The 20,885-nt window shown below is 42.6% G+C and overlaps 1 protein-coding gene across 4 annotated transcripts in view; it reads left to right on the forward strand.

Moving 5' to 3' along the window:
* Positions 1-20,885, forward strand: part of RASGEF1B (RasGEF domain family member 1B) — a 73,932-nt gene that overhangs the window by 31,984 nt on the left and 21,063 nt on the right. The window contains exons 1-6 of one of the 4 annotated variants that reach the window (XM_064510389.1): positions 2,910-3,009; positions 8,173-8,324; positions 13,263-13,361; positions 15,894-16,076; positions 17,866-17,988; positions 18,993-19,130. In XM_064510389.1, coding sequence (XP_064366459.1) covers positions 15,900-16,076; positions 17,866-17,988; positions 18,993-19,130 — 438 coding nt within the window. In that variant the 5' untranslated portion in view covers positions 2,910-3,009; positions 8,173-8,324; positions 13,263-13,361; positions 15,894-15,899. The other 3 variants (XM_026115273.2, XM_064510390.1, XM_026115274.2) reach the window with 3 other exon arrangements.

The following is a 20,885-nucleotide window of genomic DNA, read 5'->3' on the forward strand; positions in this document are numbered from 1 at the left end:
GGATAGTATGAATATGCTAATACAAAGCTCATGGGTTCAGCTACTCATCATCAAAAAAAGTAATCCAAGCTATCTTGAAAAATCCCTTCCCATTCTATGTCAGTATTGAAACTTTGGGAGTTACTCCTGCTTCTTCAGCAATTGGCATTTGCATTTCAACCTGCTTTTTCTGGAACTGGTCTGAAAGCCCAGGAGCCTTGTTAAAATTAGCTTGAACTATAATTTTGTCTGCATATATTGGCCCAGAGTTTTCTAGGGTCTAACAGGTACAAGAATCTTTTCTCTCCTAAAATGCAATTGGTTTGGAAGTAAAGCATTTATTTGAATGTGAAAACTGGAAAATACATTTCCAGTTCGAGTCACACTAGTTGTATCTCTACCACAGTGGAGGGTGCTGTGTTAGAGCTCAGCCTAGATGCTGGTTTTAATGACAGCAAATCCAGCTGTGGGACCTGGGTCTCGATTTTCTGAGAACACTACCTGCATAGAACCTGTGTTTAGTGAGCATCAGTCTAATTGGATTAATCGGTTCCCATCTGTTTTTTTTTCCAGTTTGTTTTGCGCTTAACTCCCTTAATTGATGTTGCTGTTATGATTGCTACCATATCAAGATGGGAAGAATAAATAAGCAAAGCATCTGAGCAGTCCAGACTGGGCATGTCCTGCTTTTGAAATGTTGACTCATAACTGTATTTCTCTTACCTTCTTACAACTTTTGATCTCCTCTGAACTCCTGCCAAGTTATTCATAACTGCTTGCGCTACTCCAAATGAGTCCTGAGCAACGCTAAGCGCAGCAGACAAATTCTCTCTCTTGCCTAACGTGATACTTCTCTCACTGCAGCCCAGTGAGCTGTAGCATTTGCCAGTCTTGCAGTAGTGCAGCACTGCTGATTCATATGCAGCATGTTGTTGACTGTACCACCCCATCTCTCCTCGGGGGCAGTCCTCTCTGCCAGGAAGCCCATGTTCTGGCTTTGCCCTTGTCAGCTTGGACCAAGATAAACCAGGATTAATGTGTCCGTACACGTTGTTACTTCAGTAACTTATTTCTGCTGCAAGTACAAGATCATGTCTGAAAATGCAGGAGAGGAGGTGAAGAAAAAATAGATGTTTGTGTTCAAATATAAGGGAGGCGGGCAAGAAGAAAAAGGGAAAATCCTTTCTATCTGGATGAAGTCGAAGTCTCTTTCTGTCACATTTCTTTTAAGTATGGCAACAGGAACTGTCTTGTGAAGAGATTTGAAGGGGTAAACAAAATTTAAGCAAAAAGATTTGATATGCAGAGTTATTTCTTAAGTAGCTTATTGTGTTGGAAAATCTGTTACAGCCAGGAAACGGAGCTAGAAACGTCACCGAGCAGAGCCCGTGGAAAACACGTAGCACCATCCTCTGACGTAATTCACCAAAGTTGGAAAAGGACTAAAATATATGTGTAAAGGCTGTGACCTCTGTGTCATGTTGGCATTGTGTCATGTTCTTTCAGAAATAACATTCCAATGCAATTTCATTGTACTTTACTGTGATACTATGCAAAGGGACAATCTTTGACTGGCAAGCCACTTCTTGAATCCTCACTGAGATCACACAATTCTGGTTTTGGAACAGGGATTTCAATAGTTGTGTGGGCAAAGGGTGTTTGCGTGGGGTGCAATTTACTGGTCAGTTATCTTGCCTGCTGAATTATTTTAAAAACAGACTTCAAAGTATTCCCTTTTAAAAACTTAATTTAGAGGAACTGAATTGCAGGTAGGCAGGACTGTGTGCCTGCCCCCAGAATCAGCCTGGCCCAAGGAACTTGAGTTTATGTACTCCCTTTATGGCTGTGTGAGGAAATAGTTGCCAGAGGCGAGCATGTAGCTATTCAGAAGAGTTTTTCTTCGATTAAGGAACATTGTCTACATGTAAATGATGGGCTCTAACATGACTTTTGCTGCTTGTCTGGAAGATGATGGGCATGCTGTGATGGATGGTTCCAGGCCAGTAGCAGTCAAAAAGGCAAATCAAATATGGATGAGGAATTACTAGATGGGGATAGAGAACAGGGAAAGTTGGTGTACTGCTGTCTAAATCTGTGGTTTGAATGCATCCTGAATACTGCGTGCAGTTTGTCGTCCCTCATCTCTGAAAAGATTTACTAATACTGCAAAAAGGACAGAGAAGGATGACAAGGATCATCAGAGATCTGGATCCTGTGCATGGAATGACTGAGTTGGGTGGGACTCTTCAGTGTGGAAAAGAGGTGAGTTAGGAAGAAATCTAGAAAAGGCTGAGTGCCCTGGGGAGGGTGTGCAGGAATGAAGTGTTCACTTCTGTTCTCAGTACAAGAAGCTAGGGGACATCAGATGAAGCTAGTAAGTGCCAGGTTTGAAATAAGTGGAAGAAGGTGGCTCTCTGGGGAGCTGCAGAAGGTCTGTGAATGTCTTTGCAAGAGAATATTGTGGATGGACTGAGGGGGAGGTGGTTAAGTACTTGGGGGAGAGAGATCTGTTGGGGGTTACTGAACAACAACAGGCTCGGGAAATCTCTGGTGCTGAAAATGCAAGTTGTGAGAGTACTCGGAGGAAGTATGATGTAGGCTTCTCCTGTTCTTGCCCTTCCCTAGGCATTCACTTAAAACCACCGGTGGAGGCGAGATACGGGGCAGGCTGGCTCTGTGGTCCTGAACCTGCGTGGGCACTCTTGGACGCTTACAAAATGCCGCAAGGCCTCAGGGGCACGCTTCGGTTCCCTGCGCTCCGCGGCGGCTCGGGCCAGCTGCAGCCGTGCCTCTCCCGCAGCCGCCGCCTCTGCAGCCCGGCTGCGCTCCGGCTCCCCGCGGCCGGAGGGGAGGCGGCGGCGGGGCGGGGGCGGGCCGGGGCGGGGAGCGGCGCGTCCCGGCGCTCCGCCCGCCGCCCTGGGAGTCCGGGCGAGGCGGCGGTGGGGCAGCCGTGCTGTGCCGAGCCCAGCGGAGACGCGGGCCATGCGCGTCTGCGGGCGGGAGGCAGCGGCTGGGAGCGGTGCGCGGAGGGTGAGTGCTGCGGGGAGCGGCTGCGGGCACCTTCAGGTACGGGCCGGGGGGGGGGGGTCCTCTCCATCCGCCTCCTCCCGGCGAGTGTCAGCAGGTGATCTCTTTCTTCCTGATGCTTTCCTCCTAGTTTTAATTTTATCAGCTATCGAATTCTATATAGTTTGAGTTGTTCGCTTCTAGGGGATCGAGATACTCGGGAGCAGAGAGACTCTTTAGCCTAGCAGAAAAAGCACTTGGCAGTGGGAGGTTGGGTCCTCTCCCAGCCTCCTTCCCTGTGTTAAAAAGGAAGGGGTGGGGGTGGGGGTCCTGAAGCTGGATGGCGTGATCCTTTTTTAGGGATAACACCCTGAGATGCTTTCCCTGTTTTCCTGAGAATCTGCTCAGTTGGCGGATGCTGTTTTGCGTGGGAGTGATGAAAAAGCACCAATTAGCCACGTTGTTATTGTAGGGCTGTGTAAATCAGGTGTGTGGGCAGGACAGCTGGGTGTGTGTGGCGTGGCCAAAATCTGTTTATGGTCTTTTTTTTTCTGGTTACCTGCTAGGTATGACTGAGCTAAAACTTCAGGTCCGTGTCCTAAGCAAGGCAGGAATGGGGGATGTCACAATTCAGGGTTAGAGTGAGAGCAAAGGTCGTTAAATGGCCCAAGACTGACGCATTACTTGTCAGGTATGTCTAGTATGCTGGGCTTAGGCCAGGCTAGAAACTAAGGCAGTCGCAACGGCAAGCGATGCCTCTCTGTCTGCGTGTGTTTAAAGCTAAATATAGTACGGAAGGGTGAGAAAAATCTTAAGAGGAGTTCCCCTAAGAGAGGGGAAGAGGGCTGGCTCCTCTCAAAGGAGGAGAATGGCCTAGGAAATCAAAACAGCAAAGAACAAAGAGTTACTCTGTGCCCTAGAGAGCTGTCCATATAAGCAAGGAGTGCTGGGGGGGAGGTAGTTTGTTTTGAATGAGATTAAAGCCCGAGTGGTCTGAGATACTGGGTTATCTGTGGGAAATGGGGACCCTGGCAAGCAGGACTGTGTTTCTATTCTGTATCTCTATTTTAAAAGCCTTGTTCCCAACCCAGATACCAGCAATTTTGGGGACGGTATTCCTGCTTTCTCAACCTTATCCTGCAGCTTCCAAACGAGGTATCTTGGAGAGAATCTGTAAATCAGCTAGAAAATGAATGCCAAGTATACTTGGGACAGGCAGATAGCTGGAGAACCACGTTGGAGAGCGTTGAGAGCTGAGACCTAGCTCTGGTTTTGAACCAGTGATGGGGATATCGTTCCCTTAAACAGGCAGAACTAAAACAAGCTGCCTGGGTTTTCTTAGTCTTTTGTAAAAGAGAAAAGAAAGTACTAGTTTATTACAGGTTAAGCTAGCAGCAGCAGCACCACCACTACACACAGATTAGAATGTTTTTTATGTGGTACAACAAATCCCTGTTTGTTGATGTTCTTAATAGCCTTTTTCTGTTGAGCTTTTTTGGGGAGGTAGAGCGTTATTCATGCTACGGTTTTATGAGCTATCTACACGTTCTCCTGGAAATGCAGTAAGGTATCGTACCTGTTCTGTGGACCGGAGGCTGAGCTGCTGTTACGCCATTTCAAAATGACAAGCACAGTTTAAGATTTGAGTCCCATCAGCGAAGAAATGTGAACTGAAAAGAAAAATGAAAATATGGGAGTTTAACTATTCCAGAATACATAAACTAAAAAAAAATGTTTTGTCTTGCAGTGAAGGCAGGAAGATGCTGAACACTGCCAGTTCCTGATATCAGGGATGCACTGTGGCTCTGAGCGTTTCTGAGCATCAAGCACTAGGTGTCGCAAAGAGAAGAGATATAGGAAGCATTGCATAGTTTACCCCCCAAAGCTTTGCTTTATAAATCAGAAGGCTTAACAACTTTTCTTTCCATGTTAGGTTGCAGTCAGTTTACTCTGGGAAGCTGGAACAGCGTTCGAGCTAGTGCTGATTTTAACAGAGTGTCATTATACCTAGAAAACTGGTGGGAGTTCCTGTCAAATGACTTGAAAATGGGCGAGCTCGTGGTACTCACTTGATTCTTGTGCGTCCTTGACGTGGGTGTGTTGTTCTTTGCGCCTGTGTTCCTGTCCGTTCTGTAGAGCTCCTCGCATTAACTGTGATCCGTCTCTCTCATTTGGAGACATGAGTATCAAAGTTCCAGCTTGAGCTGGGTAGCTGTCCTAGGAGATTTATTGTAAAGCATGACCTGTAGAAGTCACTCCTCAGCTCCTGGAGATAGAGATAGAGATGATCTGAACAATTTATATCCTTATACCTTTATGTAATCTTCCTAGATGAAACACTAGTTTTGTCTTTGTTTCATCTCAACGTGTCTTCCTTTTCTTTGGTTATTTGATCGCTGTTCTGCTGTTCAGTGGGTAGTTGGGTAATACAGAAGAAAAGCTGTTAGTTGGAATAGGGTAACCATGTGTGTGAATGAAGTAAGGAGGCAAAACTTGTGAGCGATCAGGGGCTCCTACTTGAGCATCTTTCCCAAAATGTTAGTAGGTGAGCAACCATACCTTGCAAGCACTGATAAATGCCTTTTGCTTGGCATGGGTTTGTGGGACAGAGCCACATCATCTAACGAGCGCTTTGCTGGAAAATTAGCTTGCAAACGGAAGTTCTAGAATGTACTTGGCAGCCAGAGTGGGGATGTTACATAATTTACAAACAGGAGATAAAGAATCTACCTGAAGTTAAAAGCTACTGTTAATTTCTCCTTTATTATAGCTGCTGTAAGAAGTAATATTAAAAAAACTAAATTACTGCAGTGGGGACTGTGCAAGGATGGCTCTCAGTATGCTTGTATTTTTAATTGGAAAACGAGCAGGATCATGGAAACAACACAGCTTTGTCTTCCTAGGTAGCTCTAGAGTAGCGCTGCATGACTCAGACTTGCATATTCTGACTATTTTGCTTTTGATTCATTAAAATGCATCTTCTCCCTAGACTACAACGTTCCCCAGGTTACCTGCCCCTCCCATGCGGTCAGGTATTCTGCTTGCATCTTGTCACTTCTGAAAATAGGGCCAGAAATACCAGATTACAGGCCAATAAAGAGAGGAGTCTGGGAAGCTGTGAGTCTGCATTGGCCAGCATACTGAGACGTTTAGATTCATAACTAATAAGATAGAGGATAAATATGCTTGAGTCACGTGCATAAATACGCTTGGGGATTGGGATGTTTTCTAAGATAATTGCTTTCACTGGTACAAGGCAGATGCTTTCTGCACCAAAGCAGTATGCTGGCCTGACAGTACCTGTCCATCAGGGCTGTGAGTTGATCCTCCCCTTAAACATCGTGCAGAGATTTGGCTACCTGCGTTTATGATGATCCTTTTACAATCCAAGCTGGTATGTGCTTGTTAAATACCATACCTGCTGTGTGTTGACTTAATAGGTGTAATTGTTTGAAAGCTGAGAAGACTTTGACCCATTGATTGTGGAGCCCAAGGGCCCACCTTCTCTTGAGCATGGGAACTGCTGTCAAGTCTTAAAGCTGACAGAAACCAGCAGATGCAGTGTGTCGGTGGAAGCGATTTCTGCTGTGGCCCTGCCTAGACTAGGGAAAAAGCTCTTAAGTCAGTGTGGGTAGACTGTTCTCCTTGGGGTTTCCCAAGAAACCAGTCTAGCTGATGGGAGCCAACTGTTCTACAGGGCCATCATACCTCTAGCCTAATTCTTGTCTACAATCTGCTAGCTGATATTCAGCCCAGGTATAAATAGATGTTATGCAAGTACTACTGATCCAGATAGAGAACTGTATGTGCTTTCTTTACTGTCAAAATGGGACTGTCCTTACTTACTTTCAGCCTAAACACATTATGGTATACTTTTCATATATGTTTTCTTGTTTTGCTTTAGTCAGAAATATTTCTACCGCAAAAACTCTCAATGTGAATTGTTTTCAACCAGCTGTGTCTCTTAAGTATCAGTAAAAATGCTGTTATATTCTGTACCATTGATGGCAATGTAAGCTACTCCTTAAGTCAAAAACAGAGATTATGTGAACTTTTTGCCTCAAACCAGCATTTTTTCTGAATCATCTAAATGGAAAAGAGAAGTTTTGTGATGAGGTTTTAGATAGAACCAGTTAAATGAAATTAAATAAGTACTGTTATTAGCACTACTACAGCTTGTTGTTGCAGATTATAACCTATCTGTCCTTTATGATTATAAAAGGGAATGGTGCTCTCCTTAAGCATACCGTAGGTTTCACCAAAGGACAAAGCATGAAAGTCTGCGAAGAAAGTCTGCAAAGAGCAATGGCTTTTGAATTCAAAAGGTGTCTTGCTTTGATGAGGCTGAAGAGGGAACCACGTCAGGAGAGCTTCATGCTTAAGGCTAGCGCTGTGCTTCTGGCATTGATATAGTGGTATACACCTTCTTTACTCCTTTTGAAAAAACATCTTGGAACTTAATGAAAGGAAACAACGCTACACTAATCCCTCTTTGTACTGTCAAGGAGAGGAATGCAGTAATGAGAAACTGAGTGACTGGACTAAAGCCACATGAGAAGTTCATAGCAGAGTCAGAAGCAGAACCAGACTCTTTCAGGTGCCAGGTCTAAGCGTGGAGATGATGCTTTTTCTGTTGACTGTGGATGCCTGCGTGAAGACATCTTTATGAAGCTGGCTATCACTGTGAACTAGTTCAGACCCGCTCTTAGACAGTGAACATGCAGATGAAGAAAATTTATCTTCTGGCCTCAGTCACCCACTGTGGGTGGGTTAGGATTACAGAGGTTTGTGTCCCTGTCACATAAAATGGGTCACATCCCCTAGGGTTAGCAGGAATGCAATACCGTGTTGCGGTCAGTGGTACTCTTGCGATGGACACGTAGGGCAACCTGTTCCTGCCCCCATTGGCCACATCAATTTTCCATTTCTTCACTTGTATGAAGAATGGACTAAAGGCTGAGTTTGAAGCACGCAGGAGGTATGAAGCGTGCTACGGAAACGATAGTCAGGGCTCTGATTCACTAGCAAGGATGGCATAGCATGGATGACATTGCAGCTCCTAGCTGTCCACCCCACCCCACTCCCCGTTCCTGGACAGCTGAGCCGCCGTGAATCAGCTGCTGAATCACTCAGTTTACAGCGTGATGTTTTGAAGTAAATCATCACTGCTTTTGGTTTGCCTTAAAGCTCCTGACTGCAAACTGCAGCAGTTCATCAGCTGATTGATGAGCAGCTCAGCTGTCCCCACACCAGAGGAGGTGGCCAGGCCTCTAGACTTTCAAGCTCTGCGCTGTGCTGGTGGATGGCAGCCCTGACTGAACCAGTCTGCAGCTGAAGAGGTGGGGTAAACGTGCGCGCTTTTCTCTACGCTCTGTTACGTCTTTTCTGGTTGTGGCATTCAAGAGCCCTGTGTTCTCAACAGAACAACTGGCAAAATTCTTTTGTACTTTTCTGGGTGCAGTTAGGGGAATGCTGTATTATTCTAAAAACCCCACCCTGCTTCATTAAGTTAGAGAAAGCATAAGGTTTTAGTAGTGTGCTTATGTTTTCTTTGCATTTAATATACGTGTTCTCTTATTTCAAGGCTCTGAATTTTGCCATCAGTAGTTCCAGCTTATTTCTTGATGCTTTGTGTTGGGCCAGCCAATGAACTAGGTTTTTACCAGTAATATTTGAATCAAAGGTAACATTTAGGACTGAGGAGCTCGTACTCAGCTTGTGCATTCATTTTGCTTTAAATAAGGTGGTTAGAGGAAAGCCCATTTATGATTTTTTTCTAAAGGAATATATATCCTAAGAGATTAGAAAAGGTAACTTTTTAATATGATCCCAGCATCAGTTGTCTTCTGAAACTTCCCTGTTGTCTGCTTTTTAAGACGGACGGTATTTCATTGCATGCTTGGGCTGGGTCTGAGGCCTTTGTGCTTGTTTTTGCATTTAATTCATTCTGTAAATCACTCAAGCTTTACAGGATTCGCTATGGAATGTGCAATGGACTGAACTTTCCAGCATTTTAGGAGCTTGTGACATATAATTATCACTGTGCTAATCCATCATGTCACTGATAACGAATACTTATCTTGGATGGCTCATGTTCTAAACCTCTTCTCTAAAAGTGGAAAAAAATACGATGTTGGATTATCAGAGAGATTTACAAGGTAAAAAAAAAAAACAAAAAACCACAAATTTCTAGGAGGACAGCTCTACCTGTGAGTTAAAATTGCATAACAAGTATTAAATTAAAGGGACGTTGCAAGTACATTTTTTAAATTTATTGACAATTTCTTCATCTTGACATCTAAAAAGACTTGTCAAATCTTTCCTCTTTATCAGTGATATCTACTCTTTGTGTCATCTTCTGGGTTTATAATTCTTGCCTTGTTGTTTTTACTTTGCAGCTATAATCTCAGCTGCATTGTAATCAGAAGATACACGTGTATTGAGGAATCTAATTTGCTTGTATACATGTGGTCTTGTTTTCATGCTCTGTGTTTCGAGGCTGCTGTGTCTGAGTGTCTGGCAAGGCAGACAGTGCGTTTCCTTTGTTTTGATTGGAAGGAACATATGCCATACCCTCTTGGCCTAGGTGATTTTCCTGCAATTGGGATATTTGCCATGACACCTGCTGGTGTTGCAATGCTGCTGTGACGCAGCTATTCTCAGGATCATTAGACCCGCTTTGATTTCCCTGCCCCGTGGAAGAATGTGGGGGAAGCGTAGAAAGAAGGTTGTTTCTTGGTGCTTAGGCAGGCTGCGTAGGGTCAAAGCATGCTGCCATCAAGAACGTCTATGTATTTTCCCCCCCCCCCTTTTTTTTTCCCCCACTCTGGCAGATTCTGTGAAATTCAGGGCATTCTTAAAACTCCTGCGCTTTTCCTAGCACTCCCAAGTGTAAACACATATGCATGCATTTCCACCCACACTTGTAGTGCGGCATCCAAGGGAATTTAAACAGAGTCCTGAATGTTTCAGGATCTGCTTAATTACTGCGCCAAAGTTCTCATGTGTGAGTGAGCTGTCAGAGGTAGTGCATCTGACTTTCCCCCATGTTCAGCTGGTTCTATTTATACCAAGAATGAAGAAAGAGCTTCTTTCCACATTCAAGAGGAAAAAGCCTTTAACTGAAATTCAGTTCTTGATCTGTTGCCTACTACTTTTTTTTTTTTTTTTCCTGTTGCAGCCTATTGTTGCCTGGGTAATTTATTCCAAATTGTATAAAATTGTTCATCCTCTGCTGTTGCAGTGAAAATGAAGTGGTTCAAGGCTCAGTCTGGCTTGTCGTGTCTGCCTCAGGTCTTTGCTTTTCCCGCCAGAGATGAAGACTCACTGTTCTCTGCTGGATGCGAGATGTGTTTCTGCGGTTACGTCGCTGCCTAGCAGTACTACCCACAGATAGTTTTAGCCCTCTTATTACTATATGGTGGATTGCTTCTATGTCATTACTATCTTACTGTCTGTTTCAGCTAAGAAGCAGCTCATGTCACTTCCCTTTCCGACTCCTGTGCAAGTATGAAATACCATTTATAGTCCTCTGCCTCTTACAAAATACAAGTAGTAAGAAGTATTTTCTGAAGTATTTCTAGGAAAGATGATATAGTTGAAGGCACTGTGAATGAAAGTTGATGCTCAGGTCATACTGTCAGAATTATATGGCAAGTGAGGTTATATCGCAGAAGAATTGCAGGAAGGAAAACTTAAACTGTGATAGTTCCATGTGCTTAGTTTTTGCAGGTAAGACTTCTGAAGCACTGGTTTGGGAGTTTACAGATCAAGCTACTATGAAGATAAGGAATCTGAAAAATTTCACTTTACCTTTCAGCACAGAAAACAAATGCTTTGTAAACAAAGCTAGCACTCCCAGCTGAAAGGAATGCAAAGGTTGGTCTCTGTGTCTGGTATGCTTTTGTTCTGGGTAGCCTGTATCACGATATAAAACGCTCTACACTTTTCACAAACACCTCAGAAACACTTAAGATAAGGCTGGACTCTGCTGGTAAGCACCTAGTCCTTACTCCCTTCCTGTATGTTACAGCCAAAGCTCATTCTGACTTGTTCACACTTTCCCAGCTTGGCACAAACTGTTAGATTTGTCACCATTTGCCCAGCAGTCTTTTGTTTTCCTGTACTCCAGTTTTACAACAGCCTCCCTTAAGAACAGCTAAAGCATGTGTAGCAGGGAGGGCAGCTGTTTCCTAAATGTGGTTCGGGGTTTCTGACATACATAGTGAAGCAACTCTGAGAGGATATGATCACAGACTTCAGGTCTGCATCTTCTATGAGGTGTGTTTTGGGATTCAGAACAAATCCAGTCACCATTCCTCTGGCTGAAGGAGCTCCCTTGTGCATTATGGGAATGACCTGTACACATCAGAAAGGATGAAGACGTTTGGTAAGGGCTTTAAAGGTGCCTTTCATGGTTACTACTGAATCACTCAGTGGGTACCTCTATAAAGGAGACAAGATACCCATATTGTTGGATCTGTTTTATAGGCCTCATGTGCAGACAGAACTCTTAAACATAAATGAAAAGAGAACAAACCAATGCAGCCTTCTACTGTTGCGAGTAAAAAACTGATTCTTTCCTGTTGCTGAATGTTGAGGTTTGGATGAGTGCTCCGCAGAGTGGAAGCTTTATCTAATTCCTTCAGTTTTGCCAAACTGAAACTCGGATACTGCAGGAAATGGTGGGGTTTTGAGCACGTCATCTCTGGTTCTGGCATTCTGTTTACGTGACTGTTACTAGCTAGATTGTAACTTCTTTCTTGTGAGATGCTATTCAAAGCCAGAATGGGGACATGAATGTCTGAGATCTCACATTCTCTGTAATGAGACTAAATACAGAAAAATTGTTTTATTCCTCTTTCCACAATCTAGAGAGTTATTAACTGCTCTCAGTCACAGAAAACATCCGTAGTAGAGCCAGGAAAATGATTTCAGTGTTCTTTCCTTCAAGTCAGCTCTTCAACCAAAAAACCCCACTCTTCTCCTTTTAAAAAAAGAAAAAAAAAAGGTGTGGGGGGGAAATAAATATCTTCCATTTCCTTCATAGCCAAATGTTTCCAGAGCCCAATTTAAAAGTTCCAGTTTCAACTCTCAGGATATTTTTCACCTGAATCATTTTTCCTGTTTCAGTTTTTCTACTTCCTGCTTTTCAGAATGTTGTATTGCTGCAGTTTATCAATAGTTTTAGGTCCCAAGATAGCTCTGCTCTGTATTTCAAGACTTTGTGGACCAGACTGTGCTCCATGACCAGCATTTCAACTTCACTGAAGTTATTTTGTAGGCAGAGCTTGATGTTGTCCATTTAGCTCCTGAGCTAATTGGAACAAAGTATGCTGCTTTTTATCTCCACCTCCTTATGAAATATAGCAAAAGAGTCAAGGTCAAGGTGATAGAGGAACTCTGCTGGAAAAGCACATGTGTTATATGAATCATCCTGTTGGCTGTGCTATACTTATCTTCCTCACACTTTGATACCATCCCTTTTCATTGCATGGACAGCATGTTCTGTGTCTAGTTTACTTGTGAGTGAAATCCTCTTTGTCTGAATGTGCAGGATATAGGACATCTCTTTCCTAATATAGCTTGATGTCTTGCTGAAGCAGAAGTGAACTCTCTGTCAAGTGATTTCCATAAGTGGATAGCAAACAAATGAAGCAGTATATACTTTTCAGGACCTGACTTTGGGGATTTTATTATATTGTTATCAATCAGTGTATCTGTGAATGATCTAATGATTTTTTTTTCTTCCCTCTTGATTCAGGCAGTATGAGACTCTATCTTAAATTTAGTTCTGGTTCAAAAAAAGATAGGGGCAGTTCTGGGGGTAATTTGCTGTGCTAAGAGCTGGAGATTGCAGGCTTCCAAGAGATCTTGTTCCCTTTGGGAGTTAGTAATTAGAATTTCTGCACTATGGACCTTCTAAAAAACTTGGTATTTACAGAGGCAGTAACATGTAATGTGCACATGTGAAAGAAGTTGGAGAAACCCATTCTGTGATTCACACCTTTTTCAGTTCTTACTGCACTACTAGTCTGAATTTTAGAGATATGTAAAACAGGAGGTTTTTCCTCAAGCACTACATCACCTCAAACTTTGATGATATAAGATACTGCCTAACTCTGCTTTGGGTTTTGAGGGTTATGTGAAATCACAACTAATGATTGATGGTCAGCTTGATTAAAACCTCTGCAAATTCCAGTCTCACCCAGAATTGGGCTTACTTGGTTAATATGAGATCTGGATTTAAATAAATTCCTCTCTTTGTTTTTTTACAGTGCCAAATGTGATGTCAAGTGGTTTTGAAGAACGAAACTAGTCTTTCTCACTTTCCTTGTGGAGTATTACCTTGGAGGCCATAGGGCTACAAATGTTTGGTGAGTGGCAGTATTTACAAAGCATCTGTTACTACTTGCCTTTTGGCTGAAGAAACTTCGCTACAATAGCTGAAATGGCTTCTGAATTTTGGTACGAACAGAACATCTTTCAACACCAGTGGGCTTAAAAATATTTTGAATTTGTTCAAGTCTGTTTTGCAATTAAGACATAGCGATCTTTACTCCATATGAAAGCCCAGGAAATATTGCAGAAGTGCCGTGTCAGCTCCTTGAACTTTGCTAGCCTTGTGAAGGGTCTAAAAGACTCTTTTATTTCTCTGTCAGGAGGCTTTACCATTGTACAGCGTGGAAGTGGTCGTGTTGCGTCTCACCTGCCCAGCATCTCTTCTACTGGAACCTGGTTTTGTTCAGTCCTGCACCTTGTGCTCTTATGCTGTGGCACGTGTGTTTATTTTATTCTTCTCTCCTCCCAATTCATTGGGCTGGAAGGAATTGAATCCCTGGTTGAACAGCTGCACAGAGTGACTAATGTGACTTTTCAGACATGGAGACCCCTCGCTCTTTCACATTTTGATGCAAATGTCTTTTGGCATCTCAAAAAGCAGATTAGTGCAGGTCATGTAGGCCGGGAGGCTCTGTTCACTGTCCTTCTCTATCTTTGCAATGGAGTTTGGCTTTCTTTTATTGTTTACTTTCTGAATCCCTTAGTCCTGTGTTGGTTTGAATGCCTCCATTATCCAGACATGCTGCCAGAAGCAGTGAGTCTTTGGCTCTATATGAAGTGCTTTAGGTCCCCAGGAATCCAGCTAATAACTTAATAGCTTCTAGTCTCTACTGAGATCACTCTGAAAAGCGCTTTGTTTTGAGTTGCAGAGCACACAGATGGCGGCATGCTACTTATCTCCAGGCTGTCACATTACTAGTTGTTCTCAAAATCGTGTGCCTTCACAGACTGGTGTTCGCCAAGGACTGTGGCTTTAAAGAGCCTTTTTCCAAATAGGATTTGATACAATGGAGAGAAAAGCAACAGCATCTGCACTTACAATGATGGCTCAGAGGCATTAAAGCTTTTCTCAGGCACATGCACATGCTCTGTCAACACAAGCACCGCAACCTGTGAAAATTATCTTCAAAATTTGGATCTCCCTTACCTCCTTGTGGAGAGGAGTGGAAGCGGTGTGCGACTCCTTTTTCGTTTGATCTTTCTGCTCCCTGAATGAGACTGCCTCGTTGGTGCTCATGGTGTAGTAACTCTGGTAGTGGAGTTAAAAACAAAAAAGAAAAACAAAAAAAAAAGTTTGGGGTTAAAATTAGCACAAACCTAGCTTGCAGTAAAGGCTATAAAACCTAGGTTCTTTAACAAACTGACAAGAATTGCTACTACCAGAAGGCAGGGGAAAGGGAAGGGGGTCATAACTCACCTCCTAAGTAATCAGAGACATTATCTTTTGGCCCTTTCACATACTGCATCACCAAAAGAGCTCTCAGGGGGTCATTGCCCCCTCTCCGCCCACCTGCTAACTTGGATCACTGAACAGCCCGCAGCACTGGTTCATCTAGGATTTTTCTTGGTAAGGCATTTTTAATCTACAGGCACTGAGATGCTGATTGATGAGTAATTACTTTATTTTTTCTTTAATACTTTGGTTCATCTAAGATTTTTCTTGGTAAGGCATTTTTAATCTACAGGCACTGAGATGCTGATTGATGAGTAATTACTTTATTTTTTCTTTAATACTAAGCACATCTGAAGCTGGAAAACATAGGGCTGGATTTTTTACCTTCTCCGAAAATTTAGAGGGAGGGTTTAGCAGAGTTCCAGCTCTGCTTACATCTTCGATTACATTGGTAGTGAACTGTACACAAGCTTTCCAAGTTTCTGTGGAGCTGCTCAGAGAACAGGTGAAGATAGATGCTATTAAGTGTGAAGTTTTAGCTTGGGTCAGACATGTCACAGTGTTATTTGGAAAACCCACAGCTGATTTACCTGGGTAGGGTGGGGGAAAAGGAGCTTTTGACTGCAGTTACATGGCTCTCCTGTCATACAAGGAGACTGTCATCACACACAACCTTTTTTATGGTTTTATTTTACTGTCTATTCCTCCACATGGGAGCTGCATCTGCCCATAACAACTTGAAAACACCTCCACATCAGAGACTTGCTCTCATGTAGCTACTGTCAGGATTTTGCCCAAATTCATCAAATAATGTTATGCCATGTCCCCAAAAGCTTTAGAGAAAGTTTGAGTTCCAAAATCTCTGCCAGGATCCTTGCACACTCCTCCTTAGTCTTAACCTCAATCTCTTATCTATAATTTAACAAAAAGCACCAAGATGCAAAAGTAGTACCTAGTAATTGCAACAGACAGTGATCAGAACCCTTTCCAGAGAAATCTGCATGAGTTGAAAGGTGATACGATCTTTACTGCTGCGTGCAAGCAACCTAGGGCGTGAGACTGATATTTTTCTAGCGTGGTGCTGTGGGTAACAGCTCTTGAGTTCAGAATGCCTCTCATGTTACACCTTCTGATAACTATACCATCTCTCTCGTGTGTGTGTGTGTTTCCTCAGGAAAGGATGCCACAGACACCTCCCTTTGCAGCTATGTTTGACAGCAGTGGATACAACAGGAACCTGTATCAGTCAAAAGAGGACAACTGTGGAGGACTCTATTACCATGACAACAATCTCCTGTCAGGGTCTCTGGAAGCTCTGATCCAGCACTTAGTACCCAATGTAGATTACTATCCTGATGTAAGTCTATACACCTCGCAAACTAAATGGCTGGGCCTGATGCACCTCATAAAGGGAGTCTGTCAGATGTGACACATTCTGTTTTAGCTGCACATCAAATTGATAGGGGTTCAACTGACTGATCAGCAGTGATGCAGTATAAACAGATGTGCTCCGTGTGAGTTCAGCATGCAGTACTCAACTGACTTAAGAAGTCTAATCCTTTATTACTGCTGCTGCTAAGTGCACAACCTTGGTGATTCATTTCTAAAGTAAGTACCTAGCGTGGCGTTCTGTCTGATGGATTGCACCACTGACCATTATAAATCCATCAATAATGGAAGGGTCTCAGAAGGCAGGCTGACGGGAAAGGATCACCAGCATAACTTGGTGGATGTATTTAGTTTAAAGATAACGGGGTTTTAATACGTTTCCTCCCAGTTGCAACTCAGGTTGACATGTATCTTGTGGTTAGCAACTGAAATGTTGAATTGGCACGTGGTGTTGGGAATCAGCAGAAGCCCAGCCAGAAGCTGGCATGAGAACAGGGCGTTCATCATCTGAGAATTCTTGGCCTGCCTAGAGGCGTTTGTGCATTGAGATGTCTTTATCAGAAAAGAAGAATGATACCAAGGAGTCTGGGGAAGGGGGATGATTAAGGGTAGATGAAACTACACCACTATTTGTTGAAAAGCTATAGCTGAAGAAATAATTCTGCTAATGTTCAGCTTCTGTTCTTGTTGTAAATCAATTCACAGTTCCAAGACATGATCATTTTTTATTTCTGTCAGTTAGCAGCACCCTAGGACTGTTCTTAAGCTATTTATTATGCATTAATGCTTAAAGAAAAAAATGCAAACGTAGCTACTTAGACACTGATTGGTCAAACATGATGATTTATTTCAAGTCGCTAGAACTATAGTGTTGTAGACTTTTTTTGTGGGTACTACAGATATTTAATTACTCGCAATGTGGGGAGTGGAGTGGAATAGCCATTTCATAATGACTTAAAAACTTAATTCATGGAATATTACTGCAGCGTAAGATCCCTCTTCTTGTACTTCCAGAATGAGTTACTAATTGTTATTCTCTAAAATTAAATTGTGTGCATTTCCCTCCCCTTCCCCTAGGAGACAGGCAATACTGTGAGAGATGAAAGGCATTTGGGGCTTCTTAAAGGAAGTTTGAGATCATAGTGTGTGGTTTACTGAAGTCAGGCAACTACAGCACAGAAAAGATGGAGCACGTGATAAAATTGAGACAGTTCAGTGACCTGGCAAACTGGTATTGGGCCATCTTTCTTTCTTTTGTCTTCTGAAGCCTGTTTACTTTAACCAGAAATGTGGAAGCAGAGAAGGTTCTATATTGGTATTATAAGTAGCTTTGGCTCACAGCATGAATTATATTCCACTGTTTGGCTAGAAAGAGTTGCATAATCTGGTAATTGCTCTTGCAAAAAAGGTTTACTACAGAGCAAGGGAGGATGGGTTGAAATTGTATTCTGAGTAATTTCAGGTATTGAGCTTGTTAGAACACTGTGTACAAAAGGAGAACTAAATCAGCCCTGCCCTGCCTTGTTTTGGTTTAATCTTGCATAACTTGGCTCAAACACGAATATATAGTACTGATTCTGGAGCTATGACAAGTTACAATTAAATGTTTACTGCTGTAGTATTAGCACTTTGCACAGCCAAACAGTTGTGTTTTGTGGATTGTAAAGTATTAGGAACTGATATGTCAGAAATACATTTTGAGAGAATATGAAACTGGCAGTGATTTATCTTTTTCTCTGTCTTGTTCTTGTTTGCAGAGGACATATATCTTCACTTTCCTTCTCAGTTCACGTCTGTTCATGCATCCTTACGAGCTGATGGCCAAAGTTTGCCATCTGTGTATTGAGCAGCAGAGACTAAGTGAACCTGGCCTGGACAAGGTAAGATCTTTCACTCTGAGGGACTCTCTCTTTCATGCAAATGTCTCTACCCTGCCCATAGCAATATGTTTCTACTCAAGAGAGTCCTCAGCAGCATTAAACAGACTGAAAACCTGACATGAGCAACTGGAATTTGACCCTTCAGTCACTGACATCTGTGGGAAATTTCCACGATGCGCAGCCTGTCCTCCTGCATGATGACTGTTGTTGCTGCTGCATTGTTTGTTTTACCAAAGCTCTGATATTAGGGCCAGAAACAAAAGTGTTTTCTATTAACAACATATCCTACCTTGGCCTTGCAGTGATTGCTTTTGTTTTAGGGTATCCATATGTCTTGATGCATAAGGCCAAATGTTGGAAAGATGTAAGTGTGAGTTAAGCACATGAAAATGAATTACACTGACTTATCTCACAGGCTGAGCTACAGTCTTGCTTCAGTTTTTGCAGAGTGGCTTAGATTGCTGGCAGCTTTACAGGGAAGTGTTTTTTCTTGTTCATGTAATATGGAGAATAAAAGGGAGAGAAATGTGGACATCTAGATAGACCCTCCACCCCAGTAGAAAATAACATGAATTAAATTAAGATAGGTGACTAATTCTACTGATTTATCACTGTGTGGTGTATTGAGAATTTATTGTCAGAGCTGAAGCTTATCACTTTTATAGCTGGTAGTTAGCCACAGATTGTGGAAATACTAGCATGTCTTGCGTTGTGATGCTCCAGATAATGAAGCGCAAAACACAAATATAATTCTAAGACTGTCAAATTACCTAGGGCCTAATTTCTAGCCTAGTTAAGCTAATGACAGTCTTTTCATTGGCTTCACTGGGTATTGACTGTGGCCTGTAATCCAGTACAGAATTAAATTAAGATTAAAAATTTAACTGACCTTCATACCCTTATGTTCCACAGTATCCTCTAGGAGGGAATTGCATTTCCTTTGGGTTAAATATACGCTGTATTGCTGTTGCCTGTAACGTTCCTCCTTAATATTTTTCAAATAGAACCGGATACGAAAAATTGCGCCCAAAATCCTACAGCTGTTGACTGAATGGACAGAGACATTTCCTTATGATTTCCGAGATGAAAGAATGATGAGAAATTTAAAGGAGCTGGCACAACGCATAGCCAGTGGTGATGAGGTCAGTTGTCTGTGCACAATGTTATTGGATAAAAAGCCATTACTTTAATGCTTTCATATTGCAGGCTTGTTGTTAACAGCATGATATGGCTCTGGGCAGTTAAGCTAACTTAAGAAGGTGCTTATAACAAAAAGTTCTGTCTGGTACCTAGGCTCAGGAAAAAAAACATACAGATTCTTTTGAAAGCACTGCGTTTACCCCATCCCTAAACCCGTAAAATAATTGCATGTTGTGCAGACAAATACCACTTTGTAGATGCTTATGTTTTTCATCTTAGTGATCTTTGTTTAGAAGAAGCTAGATATGATGCTGGAAAGCATTGCGTATCTGAGAAATCCCTCTCTGGGCTAGTAACTACTTTGATTTGTGTGAGCAAGGTTTGTTAGAATCAGGCCACTGATCTGTAGAGTCTACGGAAGAGTCAGGGCAGGTTTGAGAAAAAAATTTCTAAAGGAAAACTGGACCAGGAAGAATTTTTTTGAGCTTAAAGCACTCATCATGGGCTCAGAGGACATTTATTGTGTTCCCCCCTCTGAAGGGAGCACATGAAGGATCACTTAATCTTACTAAGTCCCAGTTCTCAGATAGAAATAATGTTTCATGGAGGTCTTATGAAATATTCTGATGCTTAACTGTTGCCTATCCTGTAAGTACCAAGATAAAATTCAACTGAAAACCAGGGCTTATATTCATGTGGTGAACAGGCAATTAAAGGGTTTCAGCAAGCAGATCATGTGTAGCTAGCATACTAAGATTACAAAAGATGCTGGAGTGGCATTTGGAAGAACTATAAACACAAAGAGCAATTGCTAGATGGCGTAGTGCTAGCTAGTGTTCCTGAGGGGTTGGTGTTCCTTATATAAGCTTTTGAGTAATGATGTAGACAAGGCAGCAAACAGCATGTTAACAAGCTTTGGTAGGTAAGCTTGGCAGCTGGGAGGAGTTGAGAATGCTGTCAGGGGCCTGAAAAGACCTTAAGAGACTATAAACAAGGGTGGAAGAGAACAGACCTAAATTGAATTTAGAAGCTGAAATACATTTCTGTATCCTGAAAGGGGGGAGGAGCAAAAGAAGAGGGGAGAAGGGAGTGAGCTGTGGCATGGGATATAAACCAAAACGATACCAAATTTAATGGTCAAACTTGGAATTGTTGAAGGAGAGCTACAGGGAGCTCCCTTGACTGTGGGCACTCCTTCACAGACAAAAGGTTTGTCTTCACCCTGGGGGTGCCAGGAGGCAGCTTTCCTTTGCACTGCTCCCACGGTGCTGCTTTGTTTCTGGGCACTCTTTTAATAGGAAGATAAGGAACTAAAGTTCAGTTTATGGAGGAACAATAAGATTGAGGACTCGCATCCACTTGAAAAATAGCCACTGGCACAAAAAAACCCAAGGGAATTGTTTAGAATGGGGAAAGTTGGGTTGATGGAAGTAAAAGCAGGGTGAAATGACAACCGGGAAAGATTGCCAGAAACTTCACTGTAGACAATACAGCAAATCTAAACAGTGAATCTATCATCTGTTGAGGGGAAAGGTAGGAGATGGACAAACTGCTAGACAATGAGCTGTAGGGAGCCATCTCACTCTGGCAGGGAGCTATAGATCTTTCCTAGCTCTAGCTCCCATTCTAGACCTCCAGGTGACTTTGAAGTTTCCTTTAGGAAAACAAAAGGAAAGCAAGTGCCGCAGTAAAATTATTTGTGTTACTGGCTGGTGAACTGCTGGAACAGCAAATGGCAGCTTCCTTGACCTTGCGTT

Source organism: Dromaius novaehollandiae, chromosome 4, assembly GCF_036370855.1.
Source record: "Dromaius novaehollandiae isolate bDroNov1 chromosome 4, bDroNov1.hap1, whole genome shotgun sequence".
Lineage (NCBI taxonomy): Eukaryota > Metazoa > Chordata > Aves > Casuariiformes > Dromaiidae > Dromaius > Dromaius novaehollandiae.